General features: G+C 42.5%; 1 protein-coding gene across 2 annotated transcripts in view; it reads left to right on the forward strand.

Annotated features, from left to right (window-relative positions):
* OS9 (OS9 endoplasmic reticulum lectin) overlaps positions 1–18,177 on the forward strand; it is a 42,498-nt gene extending 24,321 nt beyond the window's left edge. The window contains exons 8-15 of one of the 2 annotated variants that reach the window (XM_060762960.2): positions 1,077–1,189; positions 1,367–1,409; positions 2,232–2,320; positions 2,971–3,216; positions 4,607–4,832; positions 7,184–7,351; positions 10,241–10,353; positions 11,798–18,177. In XM_060762960.2, coding sequence (XP_060618943.2) covers positions 1,077–1,189; positions 1,367–1,409; positions 2,232–2,320; positions 2,971–3,216; positions 4,607–4,832; positions 7,184–7,351; positions 10,241–10,353; positions 11,798–11,935 — 1,136 coding nt within the window. In that variant the 3' untranslated portion in view covers positions 11,936–18,177. The remainder of the gene's footprint in view (positions 1–1,076; positions 1,190–1,366; positions 1,410–2,231; positions 2,321–2,970; positions 3,217–4,606; positions 4,833–7,183; positions 7,352–10,240; positions 10,354–11,797) is intronic. The other variant, XM_060762961.2, reaches the window with a different exon arrangement.
* Positions 18,178–26,354: the final 8,177 nt, after the last annotated feature.

The following is a 26,354-nucleotide window of genomic DNA, read 5'->3' on the forward strand; positions in this document are numbered from 1 at the left end:
GTGGCTTCGTGGGAAGCGGCGGCAGCGGGCGCACTCACCAGCCACTTTACTCAGCCAGAGGCATCTTCACCAGAAGCGAGGCCAAGTGAAACTGGCTGAGGAGTCCTGTGCTGGCCTCTGCAGCCAGCTTCACTCTGCCTCAGTGGGCAGCAGCAGGCATACTCGCCAGCTGCTTCACTCAGATGGAGGTCGGACGAGGTCTTGTCAAAAGCGAGACCCAGTGAAACTGGCTGTGGAGAGCTGCAGAAGCCAGTGCAGGCCTCCTCAGCCAGCTTCACTTGGCCTCGCTTCTGGTGAAGCCAGCTCTGGCTGAGTGAAGCGACTAATGGGCGCACCTGCCAGCCTTTGACTTCTAACACCTCCCAACAAAGGATTCCCTCAGACAGGAAGCAGCCTGGCTTTGAAGCTACAAGACCATTAAATACTAATAAGCTGACCAGCTGCAACATTCACACCTGCCTCAAGCAGACAAGAGTTCTTTCTCGCACCCTGGACATTCCACAGATATATAAACCTTACTTGCTTAGTTTCCAACAGACAACTCTGAGGATGCCTGCCATATATGTGGGTGAAATGTCAGGAGAGAATGCTTCTGGAACATGGCCATACTGCCTGGAAAACTCACAGCAACCCAGTCTCCTAATCTAGGATGGCTGGTGGCAACAGCGATGGATAAATCTGCACTGGATTTATTCTAAACTTGAAAGGAGTTTTTCTTAAGGTGCTGAACTTACTGTATATTGACAGGAGGATTCAAAGCTGTGGATAGTTCTTTTACATTTCAGACTAAAACATAGAGGGGGTCCACTGCCCTACTGGCATGGAATCTAACATTTATCCTCAGCACCAGATGGCCAAATGCATGCCGAACTAAAATGAGTTTTAATGGTAGCACATAGGTGCAGCTAGAGGGCTGAGGTGCTTCTCATCATTGGAAAGTCCTGCTGAAGCCAATTGATATGAGTCCTGCAGAGATGCTGTGGATAAGTCCCATTGCTTCCTCCCAGCTCATACTGTGTTTTTTTGTTTTGTTTTTTTTTTTGTCTTGTTTTGGTTTTGGTTGCTGGTTTATTCAGTGACCCCAGTTCCTTCTCCCCCTTCTGAGACTGAACAAGACGATGACACCAATTTCTGGGAGGGAGTAATGCGTGGAGGTGGGAAAGCATCCCAGATGCCAAAAGACACAGAGGTAATACCTAATTGTAACAGTTGCTTGTATCTTCCCCATGTGGGAAATCAATCCTGGTGGAACAACTAGCAGAGCTCAAGGGCTTGTGTATTGCAGAAAGGGTTCACTGTTTAATCCCACTTTGATATGGCTCCTGTGGATAGTATGCCAACTATTCCTCTTATTATTGCTTTTCAGGAGGAAGAATCAATCCTAAAAGCAGAAGAAAGTCGTCTGGCAGGTAAGTTGCAATGGTCTAAAGCAGTGGTTCTCAACCTGTGAGTACCCAGGTGTTTTGACCTACAACTTCCAGATATCCCAGCCAATTTACCAGCTGTTGGGATATCTAGGAGTTGAAGGCCAAAACATCTGGGGACCCACAAATTGAGAACCACTGGTCCAAAGCAGTGTTTCTCAAAATGCTCCTCCAGGTGTTTGGACTTCAGCTCCCACAATTCTTAACAGCTAGTAAGATTGCTGGGATTTTGGGGAGCTGTAGTCCAAAACACCTATAGGAGCAGAGTTTGAAAAACAGTGATCTAAAGAGTACAAGATAAAACGTTGTTATTGGGAAGGTGCCCTCTTTTCCAGTGGTAATGCTGCTGAAAATCTCCAACTAGGCAGAGGAGACAGGGTTGGTGTAAAAAGACTTTGTAAAAACAAATATGTATTATAACTTCATTGTTTTATTATCCACGGGACTGGAATGAAGAGCTATCTGTATAAAACTGTGGTCCCATGTGTGTAAGGTGACATAACATTCAACACACTGGGCACCTCCACTGTATACATGTATAGTCTAATTTTAAAGCAAGTTTCTGATCCTTAAGGCAATGGAAAGGCACATATATGGGAAATGCCTCGTGAAAGCTCAAACGTTTAATGGAGGATCAAGGCCTTATTGGTCAGAAATGTGATATATTTCATGCAGAACAAATTTCACAGGACTTCTACAGGCTTCTAAATTCAGCCCTGTGTTTACTAGCTTATGTTTATTTGTCTGAATTCCTGTCAGCCACGTGTTTTCATGAGAATTTAATACATGTTGCCCAAATCTTTCTAGATTTCAAGAAAAAAATACACTTTAAAGTTATCCGGAATCCTGGAGATCTGGTTCAGTTCATTCACGATTTGAAGGAGAGTGCCAGGAAGGTAAGATTTTATGGCAAAACATTGCATCTGAAGGTGGGCTGAGGCTCAGAGTTTCCACTAAATGAATGAGATGCACATCTTCATAGCTTGTTATTCCCACCCTGATAAAGCAATCATGATGTGTGCAAATACAACTGATTTTTTAATGCAAGTCCTGATGAGCACAAGCCCTGCCTTTTGACTCCCCATTACCTCCTAGATTAGAGCTGGGCAAAATCTAGCCCTCTAGATGTAGTTGGATTGTCCCTCCCTTGATCTTAATCAAAATTCCCAATCCTGAAGTGTAGTGGGAATCTCAGTCTGACAATTGCTATGGGCACTTCCTTCCCTGTCTGTGTAATGTGTGTGGAACATCATATAAAAAGGCATGTTTTTGACCGCATTTCTGGAGCAGTTTGGGCCTTCAGTATTAGGATGCTTGTTGTCATCTTGCTTAAAATATCCTTCATTGGAGGCTTTTAAGCAAAGGTTGGATAACCATCTTTCTGAGGTGTCTAGCTGTGAGTTCCTGTGTTAGCCCTGATAGCCCTGGGGGTGCATTGCAACTCTGTTTGGTTTGTGTCCTGCTTTTCTCCTGCCAAGGGAAGATATGGATGACTTAGATCACCCAGACTCCACCTTACTTCCTGAGTTGCCATTTCTTCCTCCAGAGTAAGGAGAAGACCAGTGAATCAGAAGCAAGTGCACAAGATGCGTCACCCAAAAAGGAGTCAACAGGAGAGATGGGGAAGCCTGAAGAAGGGGCCCAGGAAGAAGAGGAGGAGGATGAAGAAGAACTTCTGGGGAAGTTCGAGAAGGAGCTGGAAGACATCCTGCTGCCAAAGTCTGAAATGGCCAAACTGAAGGAAGAGGTGAAATCTGAGATGGAGAAGGAGTTTGATCATATCATTAATGAGGTAAAGATCTGTAAGGACAGATATGGGGAAGGGATTTTTTTTTTGAAAAAAAAAACAAAATACATTGTCCAGAAGCCAGTAGAGGTCATGGTATGGTGCAGTATTTCACATAATATGCAAAGGGTTCTTGTAGCACCTTTGAGACCGAGGGACGTAAGTTGGTAGCATAAGCTTTTGCAGACTGATTTTCCTTGGCTGAATGGGATGAGGAGTGGACTTTTCACTCCATGCATCTACTTAAGTCTATAAAAGCTTATGCTATCAACTTCTTTTTCTCAGTTAGTGTCAAAGGTGCTACAAGATCCCTTTGCATACTGATATTCCAGACTAACCCAAATAGGTATTTCAGACTTCATACTGTACATAATTGGGTTATGTGACGTAATGCCTCCAGATATATTATCCTGCCTGTACACTGAACTGTGTCCCACCCCCATTTCAAGCACAGCTGGTGGGAACAAAAGAGAGGCCTTCTCTGTGGTCACCCCCACCTCTGGAACTCCCTCCCTAAAGAAATAAAGCTGGCCCCTTCCCTCCTCTCTTTCAAAAAACAACAGAAAACTTACTTTTGCTCAGGATAAGATGATGAGAGACCATCACTAGACCTCTGACTGAACACTATTATTGTATTTGGGCTTTGTCAGACCATGTTTGTCCAGTTAACATCACTGGCTGTACAATCAGCTCACATATCTTAGTGAGTCTTCGTTGACTCCTGTAAATAAATATGGATGTTTTATATTTAGGTTTTATGTTAGATATATTTTTGATAAGTTACATTTTATTTAATGTATAGATGTCATGTTATAAGTTGTTGCCATAAGTGCGGTTGTTTGGGCTATTGTGTTTGTATCTGCTATTGCACTGAGGCATTGAATTTGTGTTTTATGTTTGTTGGAATCTGCCCTGAGTCCCCTCGGGGAGATAGGGCAGAATATAAATAAAGTTTATTTATTATTTCTTTCTTTACTATGCTTCTATTCTCAGCCTGAGGGCAACTCATGGCGGTTTACAAAAAGTTATTATTATAATTATTATTATTATTATTATTATTATTGCGTGTCATAGATTGTGGCATTAAAATCTCTTATATTTGGCATAGAAAGGAAGATTGTGTTCTTGCTGGTAACCCCAACAAAGATATTCCCTTCCTATCTGTGTGCCCTTTTTGTGCAGGCTCTTAGTCATACTGTAAAAGGCTTTGTGTTTAATGGTTGAGGTTATGAAGTCGGAAACGACTGAACGAATGAACAACAACAATAATGCTTCTTCTTTTGAAGTTGTCATTGGCTTAAGTTTACCACTGTGGTAGGAAATGAACCAGTCACAGCTTCAGATTCTCCAAAAATCTTGGCTTGTGTTTTTTTCCCTCCTCTGACTAACTTGACAGGTGAAGGATGAGCTAGAAACAGAAGGCCTGAAAGGGGAGTTTGATCGAAAGCAAGCCTCAAAGTCTTTGGCATCAACTCTCAACAAGCTTATTGACAAGCTGGATTCAGGCAAAGTCCAAAATAAAGGTGATAAAGAGCAAGAGAAGAAACCAGAAGAAGAGGAGGAGGAGGAGGAGGAGACACCACTGGATGAAGGAGATTCTGCTAAAGACGATGCAGCCAGTGGTATGTTTCATATAGCTCAGTGGTTCTCAACCTGTGGGTCCCCAGGTGTTTTGGCCTTCAACTTCCAGAAATCCTAACAGCTGGTAAACTGGCTGGGATTTCTGGGAGTTGTAGGCCAAACACCTGGGGACCCACAAGTTGAGAACAATTGATATAGATGATGTAGAGCTCATTGTTTTGAGTACTGTTTCAGATAAGGGTAGTATGTTTGTGTAGTGTAGAGATTTTGAATAACAAGCTAGACTTTGGGCATATCACACACTCTCAGCTTCAAAGGAAGCCAATAGCAAATCTTCTCTGAATAAATGTTGCCAAGAAATCTCTGAGATAAGGCCACCATAAGTTGGGGATGACATACCAGTTTGAGGATCTGTCTGTAATAGCCAGCAGGAGGCACTATTCTGCTGTGAACTTTAAGGATATTACTTTAAGGATTCGCTTGCTAACTGAATCGAACAAAAAAAGATGAACAAGAATTGTCCTAAATAACTGTTAGTGACCAGCAAATGACGTAAATAGAAAATATCTAGGAATAGTTAGGGATGGAGCATACCTCTGATCATATATGGAGCTAGATTTTAGGGAGCCACATTTTTATTACCTATCTTTACACATGTCCCTAAAGCAGTGGTTCTCAACCTGGGGTCCCCAGATGTTTTGGCCTACAATTCCCAGAAATCCCAATCAGTTTACCAGCTGTTAGGATTTCCAGGAGATGAAGACCAAAAACATCTAGGGACCCAGGTTGATAACCACTGCCCTAAAGTTCTTGCAGGAAAATGGATTGGGAGATGGCTAAAGATACTTAGGGTGGTAATAATAATAGTAAATCTTTATATCTCGCTTTTCTCCCTCACGGGACCCAAAGCAGCTTACAACATAGTAAAATTATGTACACAGCAATCCAAATACATCAATAATAAGTATAAAACATCATAAATTAACAATTTAAAACAACAATAATATACATTCACATTCTTGTGGCATCTTGTCAGATCAAATTGCACTTTGTTCCAGTCCATAAACATTATGGTTTTTCTTTTCAGTCCAGCTTAGTTTCCTTCACTAAAGGCCTGTCTAAAGTTTTTAATGGGTCTTGAAAGAAGAAAGGGAGGGAGCTGTTTTAATCTCTTGTGTGTGTGTGTTCCACAGGGTAACTGACAAATATTTGGGTACATGTCTTGTGATACAACCAGCAAAATCTCAAGGTGTCTTGGTGGTTGGACTGGGATTCTCCGGAATAGATTTGCTGATTACCTAAATCTTTATAAGAATTGTGTTCTTCTTCTTTCTCCTTATTCTTGATCAATAATTCACTTGGGGAAAACCTTTTGGTTATTAAATCTATTGCTGGGAATAAGTCTCTTTCTAATGAAATTTGTCAACTCTTTGGAATTAATAAGTCTGCTGCTTCTGCTGCTGTTGCTATTTGGTCATCTCATCACTACTGACCATGTAAACCAGGCATCCTCAAACTGTGGCCCTCCAGCTGTTTGGGCCTCCAAATCCCAGAAGCCCTAATGAGCTTGTTCACTTGTCAGGAATTCTGGGAGTTGAAGGCCCAAACAGCTGGAGGGCCAAAGTTTGAGGATGCCTGATGTAAACAGTTGGGCCTAATAACTAAACTTCTCATCTTTTGCCATTGAGTGTTTTGAAGTCTTCCATTGATTCTAGCTAGTGTGTGTGTGTGTGTGTCTCTGTCTGTCTGTCTGCAATAAAAAAAATGTTGCTGCTCTTGCTTTTTTTGCACAATACTTCCTCTTAGCCATAGTAAAGTCTCTGCACTGAAGCTTTTATTTCCTTGTTTAGCTCTCCTACTTTGCTTCTGAAATTCCCTTCCAGCATTATCCAAACATTTTCAAGTCAAGCTCTAGGTGCTCAAGGTTTTGAAGTTAGGGGCCCACTGGTTGTTATTTCCTGCACAAGCCCCTTCCCCAGCTGAATGTGGCCCAGTAGCCCAAACTTGCATTCTGCCTGCTGCTGGCAGACCCAAGCAGGAGCCAGAGCCCATAGAATAGTGGTGGATAGCAGTGCACAACTAGTGGACTGAATTCAGATCAGAAACAAAGCTGATGTGGCTCACTGGCTGATCACTACACCTTTCTAGGACTTCTTGCCTTCCTTTTCCTCTGCTGTCCAGGCTCTTCTGCTTTTGCAAGGGTGCTTTGAAGGCCTTGATATTGTGCTCAAAATGCCTTTGGTGCAAATGTTGTTGTCCTAGAACTCATTGGTACAAGAGAGGCTCTCATTCTGTAGGCAGCCCTTGCGAGCAGATGCAGCCAGCTTATGCTTTGACTTTCCTCCTGCAAATGCCAATTCATTGATACGCCCTTGTCCCTTTTCTGTCTCAGATGGCAACCCGGACGGGCGCGTGAAAGTCAGGGTCACTAAAGTCAAGCCAGGTAGCGCCCGGCAGAAGGAGCTGCGAGTCCAAGAGATGAGCAGGGACAATCCACAGCTGCGCCACATAGAGAGTGTGGTTAAGGACCTGTTGGAGAAGGAAGGCCTGAAGGCAGAAGGTAATGCAGCCATGCCACTTGGGCAAGGAGGGCGATAGGCATTGCTTAGAGCCTTTTCTGAGCTAGGTGCCATAGGCAGAGTGCAGGCAGGGACGCAAGGTCACCAGAGGATTCCCATGGCAAACTTTCATGGAGTCATGGGCTACCCTGATCCTGAGCTGATAATCTCAAGACATTATCTGATTAATGATCTTCCTGAGAAGGTTTTTGAGGCCATGATTGCCAGCATTTAATTTGGGGGCCATAGTTCACTGGGAGATCATTTGTGTTTTCACACACACTTCCTTGTTCCATCTGTGAAACTCAAACTGAATAGGATTTTTGGAACCTGGAAAAGAGCGCTGCCTGGAGATCATGGAAGACTCCAGGCTGTCTCAGTGGAAGAAGATGTTACATATTCAATGCCAAGATCTCACATATTCAATGCCAGGATGTCCACTCACTGCATAAAATGTATTTGTTTTGGGAAATACAGAATGGGCAAATGGTGTTTTTTAAAGTAACCATTGCTGACAGCTACCTTGACATACATCTTCATCTTGAAATTTGAAAGAAAATAAAATAAACTGAGTCATGCTGAGTCATGCTATCCTTTGAGGGACTCATATTGAAAACAGGAGATTAAGACTTGATATTTAAAATGAATTTTCAAAAAACAGGGAGATCCAGCTAAGAAATACAGGAAACAACTTATCTTTTCCATGAAACATCCTTTATCTTTCAAGTAGGGCAAAATAGATGATTTGTAAGAGTAATTGTTGCTGAAAGACGCCTTTAGATTATGTACGTTGATTTTTTTTAAAATGGCGTATCTGATCCTCAACCAATATTTCTCAAAACTTAAGCATCAAAGGAGTATGTTCAGAGAAATCTATAGATACTGTGAGAATTAGATGACACTGAATAATCCGTTCTCTCTTGCTACCCACCCATCCACCACATCAAAATTAGAGATTGGTCAAGGCCTGATTTACTTAATTTTGAATTCTTACTAGACTGCATTCAAGTGAATAGCAGATCCATGTTGAGTTTCAAAATTCTTGACTACCAGTGGTTTGTCCCTATACAAGGGGGGGGGGGGTGTCCATCACAGAGATCTTTTGGGAATAAGACTGCTGAGAACAAGGAATTTTGCATCTGAATCCAAAACAACTGAAAATCAAGCCCTTCTGCTATGTCAATCTGAATCTAACATCAAAACTAAAAACTAGTGAAATGGCCACATCCAGCCCTGGCCAGTGTGAATGGGCAGAGCTGACACTATCCATCATTTCCTTCCCAACTGAACAAGTGCTCTCTAAGGGCCCTTCCAGACAGGCCCTATATCCCAGGATCTGATCCCAGGTTTTCTGCTTTAACCTGGATTATATGATTTCCCACTGCCAGATAATCTGAGTTAAACAGAAAACCTGGGATCAGGACCTGTCTGGAAGGGCCCTTAGTTATATTTTGGGGAGCTTTGGTTCATTTGGCGCTTCCTCTTAAGAGTATAAACTGTGGCAAGTCATGTGTTTGTTTTGCTAGAGGGCATAACTGCATATGTGTGCATGTGCATCCACTCTGTCCCATTCAGCCACGAGGGGGAAGGGGGACATCGAGTCTGGCTTCTGATGACTCAGCTCAGTCACTTCTCCTTTTCAGTCTCTTTTAGCATTAAGAACTACAGAGAGTTTAATCCTAGGGAGCCCACGTGCTTTCTCACATTTAATCATTTGCATGTGATTCCTCGCATTCAAAAGAGAAAGAGAATAAGGAATAAGTAACACAAAAGTCTCTAGGACTTGCCTTCGCTTACCCTAGAGCAGTGTCTCCCAACCTTTTTAGACCAGGAACCACTTTGATTAGGGACCACTTGACCAGGGACCACTGACCTTGAGGGAGCTGGGGGTGGTAACGGCTGACAGGGAGCTCTGGCGTGGGCTGGTCCATGAGGTCACGAAGAGTCGGAGACGACTGAACGAATGAACAACAACGACCAGGGACCACTCTCCAACTTTAGTACCAAAAGGGTTACAAATCGGTTTTTGGTCAACTTTAGATTCAGTTTGGTTATTTGGGGTGCTGATTCAGAAAATTGCATTGGAAAGACCACATCAGCCCTAGTTTCTGATACAGAACATATGCCACCCAATAGTTGCCATCTGCTCACCCACAGAAAACCATATTTAATAATCTAGAGCTGATGTGATAATAGTAATTTTTTGTGGGTAGTCAGCCTCTCCCCTCCTGACATCCCCATTGCCTCAGCACTATAGTTAGCAGTTACCTGCCCGTTCTCCTCTTAATGGACAATTGCCTTTTAATGTGTGGGGAAACATTAAACTCAGTGATGACATATTCCATTTCCAGTTGAAGTGATATGACAGGGAGCTCCAAGGGAAGGGAGCTTGGGAAGAATTATTTTTTGGATTATATTTCCAACAATCTCTTGCATTGCCTGAGTTATAGTTCATCCCCTTCTTTTTTTCAAGTTCTGATGTAAGATGATGCTTGGTTTGAGCCTGCATGAATTGTCTTTGTAAGCCTCTGCATGTGTCTTTGCTGCTACTTGGGGCCAAAGTCACTGTTATGTAGCTCCGTTACTTGCCATTGCTTCTCTTTTAAAGAAGAAGAACATTCTTTCTTAGCACTGAATCAGCAAAAGGTCCCTGCTAAGTTCATCCACCCTCATGGCCATTTTCCTAAATGTGACTCTTTAAGATAAGTGTTTCTTAATTTTAGCATTTTCCAAATGTTTTGAACTTCTATGCTCCTCAACCTCAGCCAACATAACCACTCATGAAGACTGCTGAGCTAAGCAATACCTAGAAGGCATCTCATTAAAGATGGCTGCCCAAACGCTTGTGGAGGGCTGTCTAATGGTTGTTTTGTTTGCTCTGTAACTGGCAGGTAAAATTGAAATCAAGATAGTGACGACAGGTGGCTTGGGAGACGATGATGACACTCATTGGCTGTCAGAAGAGGACACCAAGAACCTCAAGGATATTTTCTTCAACATTTTGGTGAGGATCTAAGATGCCAACACTGGAAAACAGACATAGCTCCTCCTCTTACATTACGGTTGGGGTCAACAATGTTCATGTACTTGTTTTTCTTGGCAGTGGTGGTCTTTTTCCAAAGGAAGATGAACAGCACCAAATTGTTGAATTTTGAGGATCAGACATCCTCAAACTGCAGCCTTCTAGCTGTTTGGGCCCCCAACTCCCTGAATTCGTGACCATTGAACAAGCTGGAGGCCAAAACAGCTGGAGGGCCTCAGTTTGAGGATACCTGCCTTAGATCTGATTTATTGCCGAAGGCTTTCATGGCCAGAATCACTGGGTTGCTGTGAATTCTTCGGGCTGAATGGCCATGTTCCAGAAGCATTCTCTCCGGACGTTTTGCCTGCATCTATGGCAGTCATCCTCAGAGGTTGTGAGGCCTGTTGGAAACTAGGCAAGTGGAGTTTATATGTCCAACTCTTGTCTGTTGGAGGCAAGTGTGAATGTTGCAATTGGCCTCCTTGATTAGCATGTAATGGCCTTGCAGCTTCAACCTGGACACAGCATATAATTTGAGAGCACTCTGGACATTCCGCAGATATATAAAGCCCACTTGCCAAGGTTCCAACAGAGCTCACCATCTCTGCTGGACCACTCTAACAACTACCATGTCACACTACACAGAGAAGCCATTGAAATCCACAAGCATGTGGACAATTTTAACAGAAAGGAGAAAACCAAAATCCGGCTACCAGTATTTAAAAACTCTAAAATAAAAACAGTAAATAAAGAACGACACTCAAAAACAGGGGAATTCCAGACAAGAAACAATCAGGGCCAGCTAATACCTCCCAACAAACAATTCCCTCAGGCAGTAAGCAGTCAAGCCTTGAAGTTGCAAGGCCATTAAATGCTAATCAAAGTGGCCAATTGCAACATTCACACTTGCCTCAAGCAGACAAATGTTCTTTCTTCCACTCTGGACATTCCGCAGATATATAAACCCCACTTGCCAAGTTCCCAACAGACCTCACCATCTCTGAAGATGCCTGCCATAGATGCAGGCAAAACATCAGGAGAGAATGCTTCTGGAACAGGGCCATACAGTCCAGAAAACTCACAGCAATCCACAGATCGATTCTCACAACTGAATTCCTCATAGCGGAGGGGGGGGGGGGGTGAACCCAATAGTATCTGGAGGATATATATGGTTTGTTGGAGTGAGTGTCAATTGTGCAGCTCCCATTCCTTTCAACAAGTCCCTGAACAGAGTTGTTTTCCAGTGAAATGGGGGCAGCAGCACTTCCCTGCATTCCTTTGTCTTTACCAGGTGGGGTGAGGGGCATTTCCATTTTGCTTTTTCCCTAGAATATCTTGGGTTCACAGTGGTTCCTAGAGTTCCTCATTTCCTGGACATATAGGTGGTGATGGTAGATTTCTCATAGCCTTGTTCTTCCTCACATAGATCCAGGGTACGGAGGAAGCTCACAAGGAACAGCGGCGCCAGCGTCAGCTGGAAGACAACTACCGTTTTGTGTGGGGACGCAACCAGGAAGAGCTACCAACTACTGGTGGCACGGATTCGGATGAGTTGGATTTCTGAACCTCACTGGTCCTTAGAACTTTTGCCAACCATGCAGGACTGGATGGCACCTTCCACTTGATAATCAAAAGGAGGATCAATGATTTTCCACAGTGATCAGAATTCCACTTGAATGCTCACAAAGCAAGCAGCCAGTGCAAGGGGCATCTTGGTTCTCAGGTGCAAAATACCTTCTTTAGACCGACAGCTGTCATGCCAAGTTTTACCAAGGCACCTTCATCACCTTTCTTCACCATATCACAAAGGTATCTGTCAGCTGTCTCCAATAGTACTGTGGCCTTTCCTCAGATCCTAAACTTTGGTGCCCTCCAGTGCCAAGCTATTGGCTACATCCTCCAGCTCCCAGCCAGCTGTGCTTGGCTGGAGGAGGAGAAAGGCCAGGGTGCCCCCTGCCCCAGTTGAAGTTAAGGGCAGATCCAACTCTCCTGACCTGAGACTGTTAATCCCCACCCTGCTCCGGCGCCCCTACCAAAAAAAGCCCTTCAATTCAGTGAATGGTGGAATCAGGGTAAAAAAACCTTTGTTTCTTAATGCCTTGTATATTTGGATAAATTCTTACCTCTGCACCCCACCCCACCCTGGTCTGGTTTGTGTAAATGGTGTCACCTGTGTGCCTTGAAATGTCAAACTGAAAGGAGAGGGCTAGTATCTTTATTTTGTTTAGGCCTCTTCTCAAATGCCCTCCCCTTTTTGGCTTTTTGTCTGAAAGTTTGTGAATTGAGCACAAATAAGCCCCATGTTGTACTGGCCATTCTTCGTGACCAACTTCTCTGATGCTGCTCCAAGGTCATGTGGAAGCTGGCAGTTTGAGCTCATGAATACAGCAAAGAGAATGCAGAATGATGTGGGGGAAAGGTATTGGGTACTGCTTTCCCTTGTTGCATTGTTTCATTTCTGCTAGAACTCTAGGAATGGAACATGAACTGGATATAAAAAAAAGTCCAGCCTCTGTGGAGGAGCCCTACAGACAGGGCTGGCTGTTCCTTCTGTGAAATCCCAAGCCACAAACTTGGCTGGAAACTCTTCTAGTAAGACGGTAAATCCAGTTCAAACACAGAACAATCAAAACTACTTCATGGGTGACTGGAAAGAAAGAATTGCTCCCCCAGGAAAGAGGTGATCCTGGAAGAATCCTGCCCGTCTCTCTTGGCACATCAAGGACTATTCACAGTTCCTTTTTTTCTGTCAATAAATCCAGATCACCCAAGCCTTGATTTTGGAAATTTGCTTTCTTGGTTGTTTCAGGGAGGAGACACTGTCGTAGACTTCTGAGCAGGACCTTGAATCATCTGTGTATTGAAAAGTCTTGTTCATGGATGCAAATTTCTTGGAACATTTAACCACAATACATTTAAAATAAGCAATATTGGACAGTACTGCAGGATTATCACAGTCAGAAACACTGACACAGAGTGAAGACAAGCAGGAGGAGCTGCTTTGCTGAGTGAAGCCATATCTCCTCCGAGCCCGATGCTTGACTGACAGCATATTTTCTGCCTCTCAGGCCAATGTTGGATATTGCATTCATGTTGGCTAAGACTGGTAGTTGTTGTCAAGCAACATTCGGAGGTGGGTTCACATTGTTCTCATCCAATCCCTTCCATTAGAACTGGGTTGGAATAATTCTTGCCTCTTCATATTGATAATAGTAATTCCAATCCTTCTTTTCCAGCACAGCTGATGGTAAGTAATGCTAGGAGTGGCATTTCAACAATATCTGGAGGACCACATCACCCTGCTCCCCTTGTACTAGAACAGTGGTTCTTAACCTGTGGGTCCCCAGGTGGTTTGGCCTCCAAATCCCAGAAATCCCAGCCAGTTTACCAACTGTTAGGATTTCTGGGAGTTGAAGGCCAAAATATCTGGGGGTCCACAGGTTGAGAACCACTGGTCTAGAAGAAAAGGAGTTAGTAATATTTCTTCAGACATTAATAAATAATAAATAAACTTTATTTGTACCCCGCTACCATCTCCCCTAGGGACTTGGTGCGGCTTACATTCCCTGCTCTTCTTTGTTTCTTTTGAAGCAAAACATCCAGTGATACAGATCTTCAAATGCCCACTGCCTTCTTTGAGGCTGAGAGAATCTGATGATGAATAGGAATCTCTTAATTTGTGTTTCAACCTTTATGTAGTCTAGTATATACATGAAATGTGGAGCCTGAATGAAAAAAGTAAGCAATTAATAATTATTTAATAATATTGCTGTTTCTGCTCGCAAAGGTTGCAAGTGCATTTGTCGTGTGCCTTCAGATCATTTCTGACTCATGGCAACTCTATCACTTGGGCTAAGGATGTGCAACTTGTCCAGGATTACCAGTGGATTCTCATGACCAAACAGGGATTTGAACCCTGGTCCCCAGAATCATAGTCCATCCTTCAAATCACTAAGCCATGAATATCAATTTGTGTCTGCTAATGTGTTAAACCTTTTCTGCACAATGATCAAAGCTGCAGGAGTACCGAGTTCTTTTTAAGTTTGCCAAGCAAATATAGAAAAACATGGAAGTTGTGAATACACGTACACAATATCAATCATTTCTTATTTTCATGTCTGTTCAGCTCCTCCTTAATTGCAATCTATTACTTGCTCTGGCCGCTTAGCCCTTGGGCAGAGCAAGCAATGCCAGAAGAAGGCCATTTGGGACCAGGCGGAGAAGCTGCTTTGCGAACATTGCAATCTCATTTGAAATTTGGAGTGTGTCTTAAAACTGATGTGCAGATTTTTCAAGAGACTGTGAAACAGGATGACAAAGCACTGAAGAAATCTTGCTCACTATTTATGGAAATTCAAGGAAGGAATATATGAGGGAAGAAAGGCAAGAAGAAAAAAGCTGAAGCCTCTTTTCTGGAAATACCTGAACTAAATTGCTTAAAGAGGAATCAAGACAGCTCCTGTATTGGTGTTGGTACTGGCAAATTGTTCATATTGCTGATGCTATATTGAAGGTGTTGGCATTTACTCTTCTTTCTACATATTTCACTATGCCTCTGGTACTACCACTTTTTTGCAGCAAAAAAGTCATAAACATTGCCTTTTAAGGATCTCTGTGTATATTGTTGTTGCAGGGCCCTTTGTCTTCATTATTTCTGCCTGTATTGCAACTTGGTTCAGTGCAGAACTGCTTGTAAATCATTAGCTTAGGCTTCAAGGAAGAGTTGAAGTAGGAAGCCAAGAATTGTTTAGATTACGTTTTTAACTGGGATAAAGTACTGTTGTCCTTTAGAAACCCCGTGTTTGCCCAGAAATGCATTATTATAACCTTCCTCAATTCAGTGCTTTCCACACGTATCAGATTCTTTGTAGCTCAACAATTCTGGATTACACCAGATTGGGGAAAACTTATCCATGCCATTACTGAGAAACGAATAAGATCCCCACCATATCCTCAAGTGTTTCCCTGAGATCTTCCATAGCAGGAATGCTGGGGAACATATTCTTTTTGGTCTTATTAGACTGCATTTGACATCATTCTTTATCATTGGATATGAGTACCGTAGATGAGATTTAAATTTAGAGTAGATGAGATTTAAATTTTAGCTGCATCTGGACAGCCACAAGTGGCCTGACACAACATTAATTAGAGGGGAAAGCCTGGAAGTCCAAGGAGTCGGCGCTTGCTTCCCAACTTCTTAAAGAGTTTCCTGACTCATTCAGGCCTATCCATCCCTTCTTTTGTGATTCTCAGAAAGTGCAAGGCAAGAAGGCACTGTGTGTTTGCCTCCTTCAAATGCCTATGCCACAACAGTACTCATCCCTGGGATTTCACTGACTTCCAGTTCTACCATTTCTTGTGGCTCTGTGTTTCTAGTCCCCTGAATTTGGTTTTTCCCTCTACTAGATTTTCCTGGCACGCTATGTCTTGAATTGTTTCCATTTGATCATAACCAGTGTCTTATTTGAAGTTGCCTGGCTGGAACTAAAATAGGGGTTTCCTTGATAATAGTACCCATTCTGCTGCTCAAAAATCTTCCCTCTTGAACTACCCAGAATGGCGTTGTAGTCTCCTGGGTTGTGGTATGAATCTCCAACATTCATTTTTAACTTACAAAGAGTACATCATGTCTACTGGGGATGCTCTAGATCTTTTTTTTTCTCTACAGCAATGGTTCCCAACCTTTTTTTGACCAAGGATGACTTGACCATGGACCACTTTGACCAGGGACCACTCTCCAACATTAGTACCCAAAGGGTTACGAATCAGTTTTTGGTCAACTTTAGATTCAGTTTGGTTATTTGGGGTGCTGATTCAGAAAACTGTATTGGACAGACCACATCAGCTCTAGTTTCTGATACAGAACATATGCCATCCAGTAGTCACCATCTGCTCGCCCACAGAAAACCATATTTAATAAGCCTCAGCATTATGAGAGGATTTCGCTAGACCAGTCAATCTCGTTGCAACGGTGTAGTAACAGTGAGGCCACAAACCATATTTTAGTTCTTGCAGAGCACAGGTTGGAAACCACTATAAGGATGAGATGATACTGATCTAGGTGTGGAGGGATTTCACCATTTTCACCTCTAGAGCATATAACGTCTTTCCAGCGGCACGGGGTTTTGGATAAGAAAGATGACCAAGATCCATTTCCATCTGGCTTCAGGAAAGTTATGAGGCAGATATGGCTTCTGTTGGATAACTTACAATGGTAACAGAATGGGAAGAATATGTTCCTGTTTGTTCTGCTGGACTTTGCTGTGGCTTTCAGTACCTTCATTCTGTGCCATCTGGGATAGAGCTTTTCACTGTTTTCTTCTGATTCTTCTTGGAAGAGCAAACTCAGAAGATGGTGCTGAAATATTCAATTTTGTCTCCTTGGCATTTGGCTCATGGAATTCCACAGCCCTCTGACTTGCCTTCTGTGTTACTCAACATGTGTGTGAAACCACTCGGAGAGCATTGGTGTTGCTTGGAGTTTTTGGGGACATGATTATGTTCATGTCACTCAATTATATTTCTCCCAAACGCCTAATTCCATGGAAGCCATTTCCAATCTAAATTGGTGTTTGTGGTCCCTACTGGACTAAATGAGGGCAAACTAATTGAAATGTAATTGAAATAAGACAGGGAGAACAGGGATTCAAATTGTGCTGATGATATTACACTCCCACTGAAATCTTTGCAGCTTAGTTATATTCCTGGACTGAGATCTGAATCTGGGTGCCCGGTTTTGGCGGTAGCCAGGAATGCGAATACTGGAGTACTGACAGTGCCATTTCCTGGAAATTTCTGATCTGGCCAAAGTGATACATGGGTTAGTTTCTATTTGGATTATGTATAATGTGTCTATGACCTTTGAAAAGTATTCAGAAAGTTCACCTTGCTCAAAGAGATGGCAACCAGATTGTTTACTGTGACTGACAACAGGGAACTTGTTGCTGTTACTCTACTGGCTACTGTTCCATATCTGGTCACAATCGAAACCACCAGTTATGACATAGTTTGGTTCCAGACTGTCTGAAGGGCCATATCTTCCTATATGAACTTGCTTGTGTTATGTAATACCTTCAGGGGACACTCTCCTTAGTCTTACCACCTTTACAAGAGAAGGTCTTGTCAGTGGCTGCTCCCGGGTTTTTGAACCCAGGTTAAGGTGGCTCTCACCTTCCACGAACCATATAATACAGAATATCAAGGCAGAAAATCCCACAGTATCTTCTTTGAACTGGGTTATCTGATTCCATCCACACTGCCATACTGTATATTCCAGTTCAAAGCATAAAATGTGGGTTTTTATTCAACTGTGTGGAAGGGACCTAAGAAGTGGATGTTTTTAATATTTTAGAAACAAGGGCTTTACATATGTAATTTACAGATTCTATGGATTTAGTTCTATGGACAGTTGAATTGCAGTGTAGCAATAACTTTTTCCTTATGTTCACTTGAGCCTTTGTAAGTGTTTTTAACTGTATTCTAGTTAAATTCAGTGAAAATCACCTAAGCTGTTTGAATTTGATCTGGGTCCCATATGAAATGATGGCTAACTGGATGCAGCACCACTAGCCAGACCTTCACAGATGACATTGAGGCTTTCTAAATTAATTGTAGGCTACTGTTAATCAGTTGTGTATATAGATTAAATGCAGCTTGTGACCCAGCTGTAATGCTGGCAGGCTAAAATCAGTAGCTTTGAATGGTGCCAAGAAGGAGATTGTCATTGTTCAAAGTAATCATGTTCTGTTTGCTCTGCCTGAGTTGAGTTTACAGATCAATAAACCTGATAGCGAGTGTGAAACCCTATTCCACATCCTTGTATGTTTGTTTGGCTTTGTTCATGCACTAACGGAAATGACTGTGTCCATTTCTTAGATGCCAGTCCTGTATGACTGGGTAAAGAGAGCAGAGGCAAAGCAAACATGCTCGGAGTCTAGTATCCTCATATTTGACCACTCTTCTGAAGTGGCCAGCTCATGCAGACTCCCTGGATGTTGCTAGACAAAGACCATAGCACCTAAAGCTTGCTAGAGAACCTTTAATGGAATTTGTGTATAATCAAATCTGAAACGGGAAAAATGCAAATGTGGAGGAGTGAGTGTATGTTTTAAAAAAATCCTTCTTCCCGTCTTCCTGTGGTTTCTTGGGCATCTTATCTTTCTTTGCTTGTTCGTGCTGGTTGAGCAATTCTTGTTTTAACAATGTTGTTAAAAAAAATTCCGGCACTTTTAAAAGTTCATATTTGCTTTGTTTCTAGTTACTTCCTGATTATGGGGGGTTTTTTTCTCTTTCTCTTCCTTCTTTTGAAATGAATAAAATGACTGTGCAACTCTCTTTCTGGATGGCCATCTGTCAGGGATGCTTTGAATGATTTTCCTGCTTCTTGGCAGGGGGTTGGACTGGATGACTTACAAGGTCTCTTCCAACTCTATGATTTTCTCTTTTGCTCTCTTTCTCTGAAGTTGGGTTGCCTTTCCCCTGCACTTGCAATATTTGGCACATTTTTACTATTTTGACAGTCGTAGCATGCCTAGTTTCCAACAGACCCCACAACCTCTGAGGATGCCTGCCAAAGATGTGGGTGAAATGTTAGGAGATAATATTTTTGGAACGTGGCCATACAGCCCGGGAAACTCACAGGAACCTAGTAGTAGCGTGAACTGAGAAGGTTGTATTCTATCAGTGTTGCAAGGTTCAGTATACCTGTAGTCATTTTAACCAGCAGTGGTGTATCTTAAAATCAGTATCCTAGTCATGTGGGAAACCTACATTTCTCAAAACTCTGTGGCCAAACCCTTTTTGCAAAAAGTGTAGTGCTTAAGTGGGTGATTCTTGTGGGTGGGGGAGGTGTAAAAAGTGAAGGAAGGAAACCAACTTTTCTGCCAGTATAGAAACAAATGTGAAAGCACCCACACCTCTAGACCAAATGACACTATTACAAGTATATGCTTAGGCTTTGCTTATGCATATTTTGATCAAGTGTGAGTATGCTTTGGAAAGTCCAGAGCTTAATATTTCATAGAATCATAGATTTGGAAAAGACCACAACAGCCATGCAGCCCAACCCCTGTTCCTGGAACGTTTTGGGGGCTGGAAAAGTGTTAACAGGACTTAAAATACGACCTTCAAACAGGTTAGGCAAGTATGGCCTGTCTACCTTCTTTCTGCCCTGGAATCTGGTGGCTGCAGAAAGAAAAGGACAAAAATGCCAATATGTTCTCCTTTGGTCTTTGAAATCCATGAATGTATCCCTCTGTGAGTTTTTAACTGCTTGCTTCAGCCTTGAATTTACTTCTTCCAACACGAACAACGATAGACTTCCATCAAACCAAGCTGCTTAAAGGACACATTACATCACAACCTTTTTACGGGTCACTGTTCTCCCCTTAAGGCAAAGAGAAGCTCCTTTTGCTGGGGGGAGAGGTTTCCTAAAACCCCTAGCAGCATATGGTGCCCTACTATTCTACTTGCAACAATATTTTATAGATGGAAATTGGGACTCATATGGCTAAGCCACAAGAGAGTGTGACAAAAGCTATCAATGGGAACCTAAGAGATTGCAGAAATTTGCTTTTGCTTGAACCTACTGGTTAAGAAAAATGTCTGCCTCCCTGTTCCAGTGTTCTCTACCGAGTTCATTGAGTACTTTGTACTCAGTTTGTAGAACTAAGGATAAAGAGGTGAATGTGGGAGGAGGCACAAAAATTGGGACATTTTGCAAGCAACTGAAATGCTGTGGAACTGCAAAGGATTAATCCCTTCCAAATTAAGACTGTTGGAGGCACGGAGAAAGTGCCTGCGCAGTTCTCTTTCCCATAAATTGAGGTACATCCTGGTACACCTGTATTGACTGGGATGTACTTGAGGCACATCACACCTGGCAATGCTTTCATGGGTGGAGTTGCTGGGGCATGTCTTCTCTAGCCATCTCATTTAAAGCATCATTCCAGGAAGCTTTAGCGAGGTAATTCACTACGGCCTCACCTTGCTGCTCTGGATTAACTTGCTCAGGTAAGTTGACTTCTACTTTTGTGAGCATGGCTAGGTCCCCTTTGCTACTTTCCCTATATAAAATATAAAACTATTGGCAAATAAAGGAAGAAAACGTGGCAACAGTGGCAGACTTTATATTTCTAGATGTAAAGATTACTGCAGACAGGAAATCATAAGACGTTTACTTTTTGGAAGGAGAGCAATGACCAATCTCGATAAAATAATGAAGAATAGAGACATCACACTGGCAACCAAGATCGGCATAGTTAAAGCAATGGTATTCCCCTTAGTAACCTGTGGATGTGAGAGCTGGACCTTAGGGAAGGCTGAGCGAAGGAAGATAGATGCTTTTGAACTGTGGTGCTGGAGGAAAGTTCTGAGAGTGCCCTGGACAGCAAGAAGATCCAACTAGTCCATCCTACAGGAAATAAAGCCCGACTGCTCATTGGAGGGAAGTATTATTAGAGGCAAAGATGAGCTCCTTTGGGCACATCATGAAAAGACAGGAACTCCTGGAGAAGATAATGATGCTGGGAAAAATTGAAGGAAGAAGGAAGAGGGCCGACCAAGGACAAGATGGATGGATGGATGGATATCCTTGAAGTGACTGGCTTGACTTGAAGGACTTGGTGGTGACGGCCGACAGGGAGCTCTGGCATGGGCTTTTCCATGAGGTCACGAAGAGTCAGAAGCAACTGAACAAATAACATCATTCCACTTGAAAACTGTCATTACATCCTGGCATTCATAGCTTGAGCAGAAAGAAGAAGAGAATGTGTAAATGGCTCTAAGATGCCAATAATCCCAAAATTCAATAGCATGTGACCATTGCAGTTAAAGTAGAGTAGGAGGCAGCCATCCAACTAGGCACGGAACTATGATGTCCTCTGCAGCAACTGTTGAGTGTCTCTCCCACTATCACTAGTTGCCATTCTGGTGGCCACTGAGAAGGAGGGAGACAGCTGGCAAGACACTGTTACATTATGTCTTCTGTGTTACATACAATGATCTGAGGAAGTCCTCAATGGCAGAACAGATAGATGGCTACAGTGCCTGTGACTGTGGACAAAGGCTGCAACAGATAAGAGGCACCAATCTCCACACATAAAAAAATACACACACAATTTGTTTGTTTGCTTGTTTTGTCGTGTCAGGAGCAACTTGAGAAACTGCAAGTCACTTCTGGTGTGAGAGAATTGGCCATCTGCAAGGACGTTGCCCAGGGGACGCCCAGATGATTTGATGTTTTTATCATCTTTGTGGGAGGCTTCTCTCATGTCCCTGCATGAGGAGCTGGAGCTGATAGAGGGAGCTCATCTGCCTCTCCCCGGATTTGGACCTGCGACCTGTCGGTCTTCAGTCCTGTCGGCACAGGGGTTTAACCCACTGCGCCACCGGGGGCTCCTCACACACAGGTGCCTTTAAGTAAATCAAAACCAACAAATGTCCCATGGTGATCAGCAAGCAGCAACAGGGTCAGGGCTGTGAAATCTGGAAGCCCCCAGCTACAGACTGGCCCATGGCAGTGGATATAGATTCAATTTTTCCCGCCACCAGGACTTACTTTTGGAAGGCAAGCATACAAGTGATTGCTTGTGATATGATGATAAAGTAGAATCCTAGTGCTATAATTGTGTAGAGTGAAAGATTCTCTGATCTCTGGAAGATTTCCCAAACATTTCACACCTCCCAAACAGAGGATGCCTCTAGGCAACAAAGACCAGACTACCTCTATGCGGATACCCTCACTGATTTACTTTGCAGCTTCATAGCTACTCAATGCTATTCAAGCTAACTAATTTCAATATTCACACTTTCCTTAAACAGGCAAGGGTTCTTTCTCCTACCCTGGACATTTCACAGATATATATATACACTCCACTTACTTCACTGCTAACAGAACCTCTGAAGATGCCGGCCACAGATGCAGGTGAAATATCAGGAGAGAGTGCTACTGGAACATGGCCATAGAGTCTGAAAAACTCACAGCAACCAAGTAATTCCAGCCATGAAAGCCTTTGACAACACAGATTTCCCTGTCTTTCAAAATTTCCTCGTGTGCCTGCAAGTTCCGACTCAATGATCCCCACACGTAACTCACTATTTCATATTCTGGAACACAAAACTATTCTTTTAAAAAGCAGTGGTGGGAACCCTTCAACCTCTAGAACACAAACTTCTTTTAGCTGCCAGAAGAAGCAATTTATTCCTTTCTAGTCACAGGAAGCATGGCCTGGAGAGGGGCCAAGGGCCACCAAATAAACTTTCCGGTTTGAAGGTGACTCACTAGGTATCATTGTTAGCCATCAAGAACTGTTCTGCTGCTATATGTATTTTTCATAAAGATTTTACTTCCTCATGCAATATTTTTTATGGAGCAGAACCAGGGGGTTAAATCTTATGTTTTCTAGTTGACATCTGTCGTTTGGAATAATCTTATTGGGCTGTAAGATATATAGTCTTGACAAAATATTTTACAAGACCAAGGAAGCAAACATTCACAAAAACTGTGCTTACAGCTAAAATATCTAGATAATCCTGTTCCACCCCCAAAGCATATGGTAGTGCTGAAAGGTATTGAAAAGAGAACTGATGCATGCCATCATCAGTGAAGGATCATGGGAAGAAAATGACTCGTCTTCCTTATGGACAAAGGCCAAAACTTTCCAGGTGGCAGAGAAAGGAAAAAAGGAAGACCTGTAAGAGATATGCTGCCAATGCAATGTTACTTCATGATTACTTCATATATTTACACTTTAATGTCTGCATTCAAATAAAAGTTTAAGATTCCGGTTGCAATGGGTGGTCTGTGTAAGTTTATCTTTCCTTAGCCGGAAATCTTTCTGCTGAATACATCTGAGAATACATCTGCCCAGTGTGGAATACATCTTGCCACGTTAAAACAGTGGATGTGGCTCTTAATGATACATGTCGCATTATCACAGGATGTCTGTGCTCTACACCACTTGAGAAAGTATACTGTTTAGCCAGTATTGCACCAGCTGACATCCATCGGGAAGTAGCAGCCTGTAATGAAAGGACCAAGACATTGACATCTCTGGCCCATCCTCTGTTCCGATTTCAGCCAGCAAGCCAAGGTCTTATATCAAGAAATAGATTCCAAAGATCCTCAGAGATACTTGCAGGAACACCTCAGCAAGCGAGAGTCCAAAAGTGGCAGGTTAAAATCCGGAACCTCAATCAGTGGCTGATACCAGATGAGAGACTCCCCCTGGGCACACAGAAGACTCAGCAACTTGGAAGGCACTGAACAGACTGTACTCTAGCACCACAAAATGCAGAGCTGACCTTAAGAAATGGGGCTACAAAGTGGAGTCCACAACATGAGTCCACTGATCAAACCACTGCTGCAATGCAACCTGAACCCTGCTACATGCACAATGGAGGACCTCCTTGCGGCAACACCAGAGGCACTCCAAGTGGCCAGATACTGGTCAAAGGACACTTAATCAACTACCAAGCTCGCAAACTTTGTGTTTTGTTTGTTTGTTTGTTTTGTTAAAAATGTAATACAACTGTCTGGTTCCTCCTGACACGATAAATAAATAAATAAATAAATAAATACATTCCTGTTGTCATGCAACTGAATATTTGTGAAGAAAGATTAGAGAGTAGGGAGACTATACGTTCATTCATTCATTCTTCTTTCTCTTGCACTATCTCTTTGGCCAAGCAGAAATACTACACTTCATTGATTCGAGCTAACACACAATACCTGCACTGTCTCTTTTCTTCCCATAATCTCTTTTCAAGCTCTCTCTTACAGCTCTTCTTCCATCATTCTAGGCCAAAGCCTTTGTCAATGACTTCCACACAGCTGAATAAAATCCCACATTTCCTGCTTTGAATTGGAATATATAGAAGTGTGGACTCAGTGCCCTTCCACACAGCCATATAACCCAGAATATCAAGGCACAATATCTGCTTTGAACTGAGTTATCTGAGTCCACATTGTCATATATTCCAGTTCAAAGCAGAAAATGTGGGATTTTATTCAGCTGTGTGGAAGGAGCCTCAGATAACCCAGTTGAAGCCAGATATTGTGGCATTTTCTGCCTTGATATTTTGGGTTATATGACTGTGTGGAAGGGCCCTAAGTGTATGCTCATTTCTTCTACATTTTCTACTTTCTCACTGGTCTAGTTAGATGAACTATCCAAAATATTTAAGTGTTTACCTGCTTTATTGATCTGGTTCTTCCTTGTACTCAGAGCCTCATCTTTTAAGGTTTAAATCTAGAAACAAAATAGTTTCCTCCTATTTTTTCAGAAATTTGCATTTAAGGAATACACCAAATTAAAGGTTTCCTCTTCATTGGCTAAGGTTTGTACCTTTTCACTTACCGTGCCATAATCTTGGAATTGCTTCCCTAATCCAGATGAAGGACAGTCCAGTCAGAAGACTGCTCATTCCCCAACTATGCTACTTCTTATTCAGTGGGAATAAGGTGTCTTGGGGCCCTTCCACACAGCCCTATATCCAAGAATATCAAAGCAGAAAATCCCACCATATCTGCTTTGAACTGGGTTATAGGAGTCCACACTGCCATATATTCCAGTTCAAAGCAGAAAATGTGGGAATTTATTCAGCTGTGTTGAAGGGGCCTTAGTGCCCATTGAAGGGCTAGATGTCATTGTGATGAACCAACTTTTTAGTGGTTCTGAATATTCAGGTCCCTTCTACACTGCCATATGATCCAGATTATCAAAGCAGATAATGCACATTATCTGCTTTGAATTGAATTATATGAGTCTACACTGCCATGTAATCCTGTTCAAGCAGATACTGTAATCTGGATTTTATATTATTTTTCTTTATTAAAAATTTCAATTTATACTACAAAGAAAGAAGTAAAGGGAAAACAGGAAAGAGTGGAGAAATGAAAAGAGTGGGTGGCATTAGTAGATTAAATCATGACAAATATTAAATATGTCACAAAGGAAGGGGTTAAAGAAAAAGTGGAAAGACATTTATCAATGTACAAAGTTTTCTTCATGTCCTTATTACATCAATTTCTTCATATTGTTGTTGTTGACCTTTGCAACCCGAAAGACAGTTGCATCTGTCAAGTAGGAAATTTAGGTACCACCTATGTTTGGGGAGGCTAATTTAACAAATTTACAAGGCCATAAATAATTTCCAGATGGACGGTGAAGCAACAGTTTCCTTGGCGGCCAGAAAAAGTTGGAATGTTAAATAGCCTCTTACTGGGTTGTTGTAGGTTTTTCCGGGCTATATGGCCATGTTCTAGAGGCATTCTCTCTTGACATTTCGCCTGCATCTATGGCAGGCATCCTCAGAGGTAGTGAGGTCTGTTGGAACTAGGAAAAAGGGTTTACATATCTGTGGAATGACCAGGGTGAGACAAAGGTCTCTTGTCTGCTGGAGCTAGGTGTGAATGTTTCAACTGATTAGTATTTCATAGAATCATAGAATCAAAGAGTTGGAAGAGACCTCATGGGCCATCCAGTCCAACCCCCTGCCAAGAAGCAGGAATATTGCATTCAAATCACCCCTGACAGATGGCTATCCAGCCCCTGTTTAAAAGCTTCCGAAGAAGGAGCCTCCACCACACTCCGGGGCAGAGAGTTCCACTGCTGAACGGCTCTCACAGTCAGGAAGTTCTTCCTCATGTTCAGATGGAATCTCCTCTCTTGTAGTTTGAAGCCATTGTTCCGCGTCCTTGTCTCCAAGGAAGCAGAAAACAAGCTTGCTCCCTCCTCCCTGTGGCTTCCTCTCACATATTTATACATGGCTAGTTTAATGGCTTGGAAGTGCCTGGGGGGAATCTTTTGTTGAGAGTGATTTGATGTGCCTGATTGTTTACTCTCTGTTGTTTTGCTGTTGTAATCTTTGAGTTTTTTTAATACTGGTAGCCAAATTTTGTTCATTTTTATGGTTTCCTCCTTTCTGTTGAAATTGTCCACATGCTTGTGGATTTCAATGGCTTCTCTGTGTAGTCTGATATG

The sequence above is a fragment of the Anolis sagrei genome, chromosome 2 (genome assembly GCF_037176765.1).
Source record: "Anolis sagrei isolate rAnoSag1 chromosome 2, rAnoSag1.mat, whole genome shotgun sequence".
NCBI lineage: Eukaryota > Metazoa > Chordata > Lepidosauria > Squamata > Dactyloidae > Anolis > Anolis sagrei.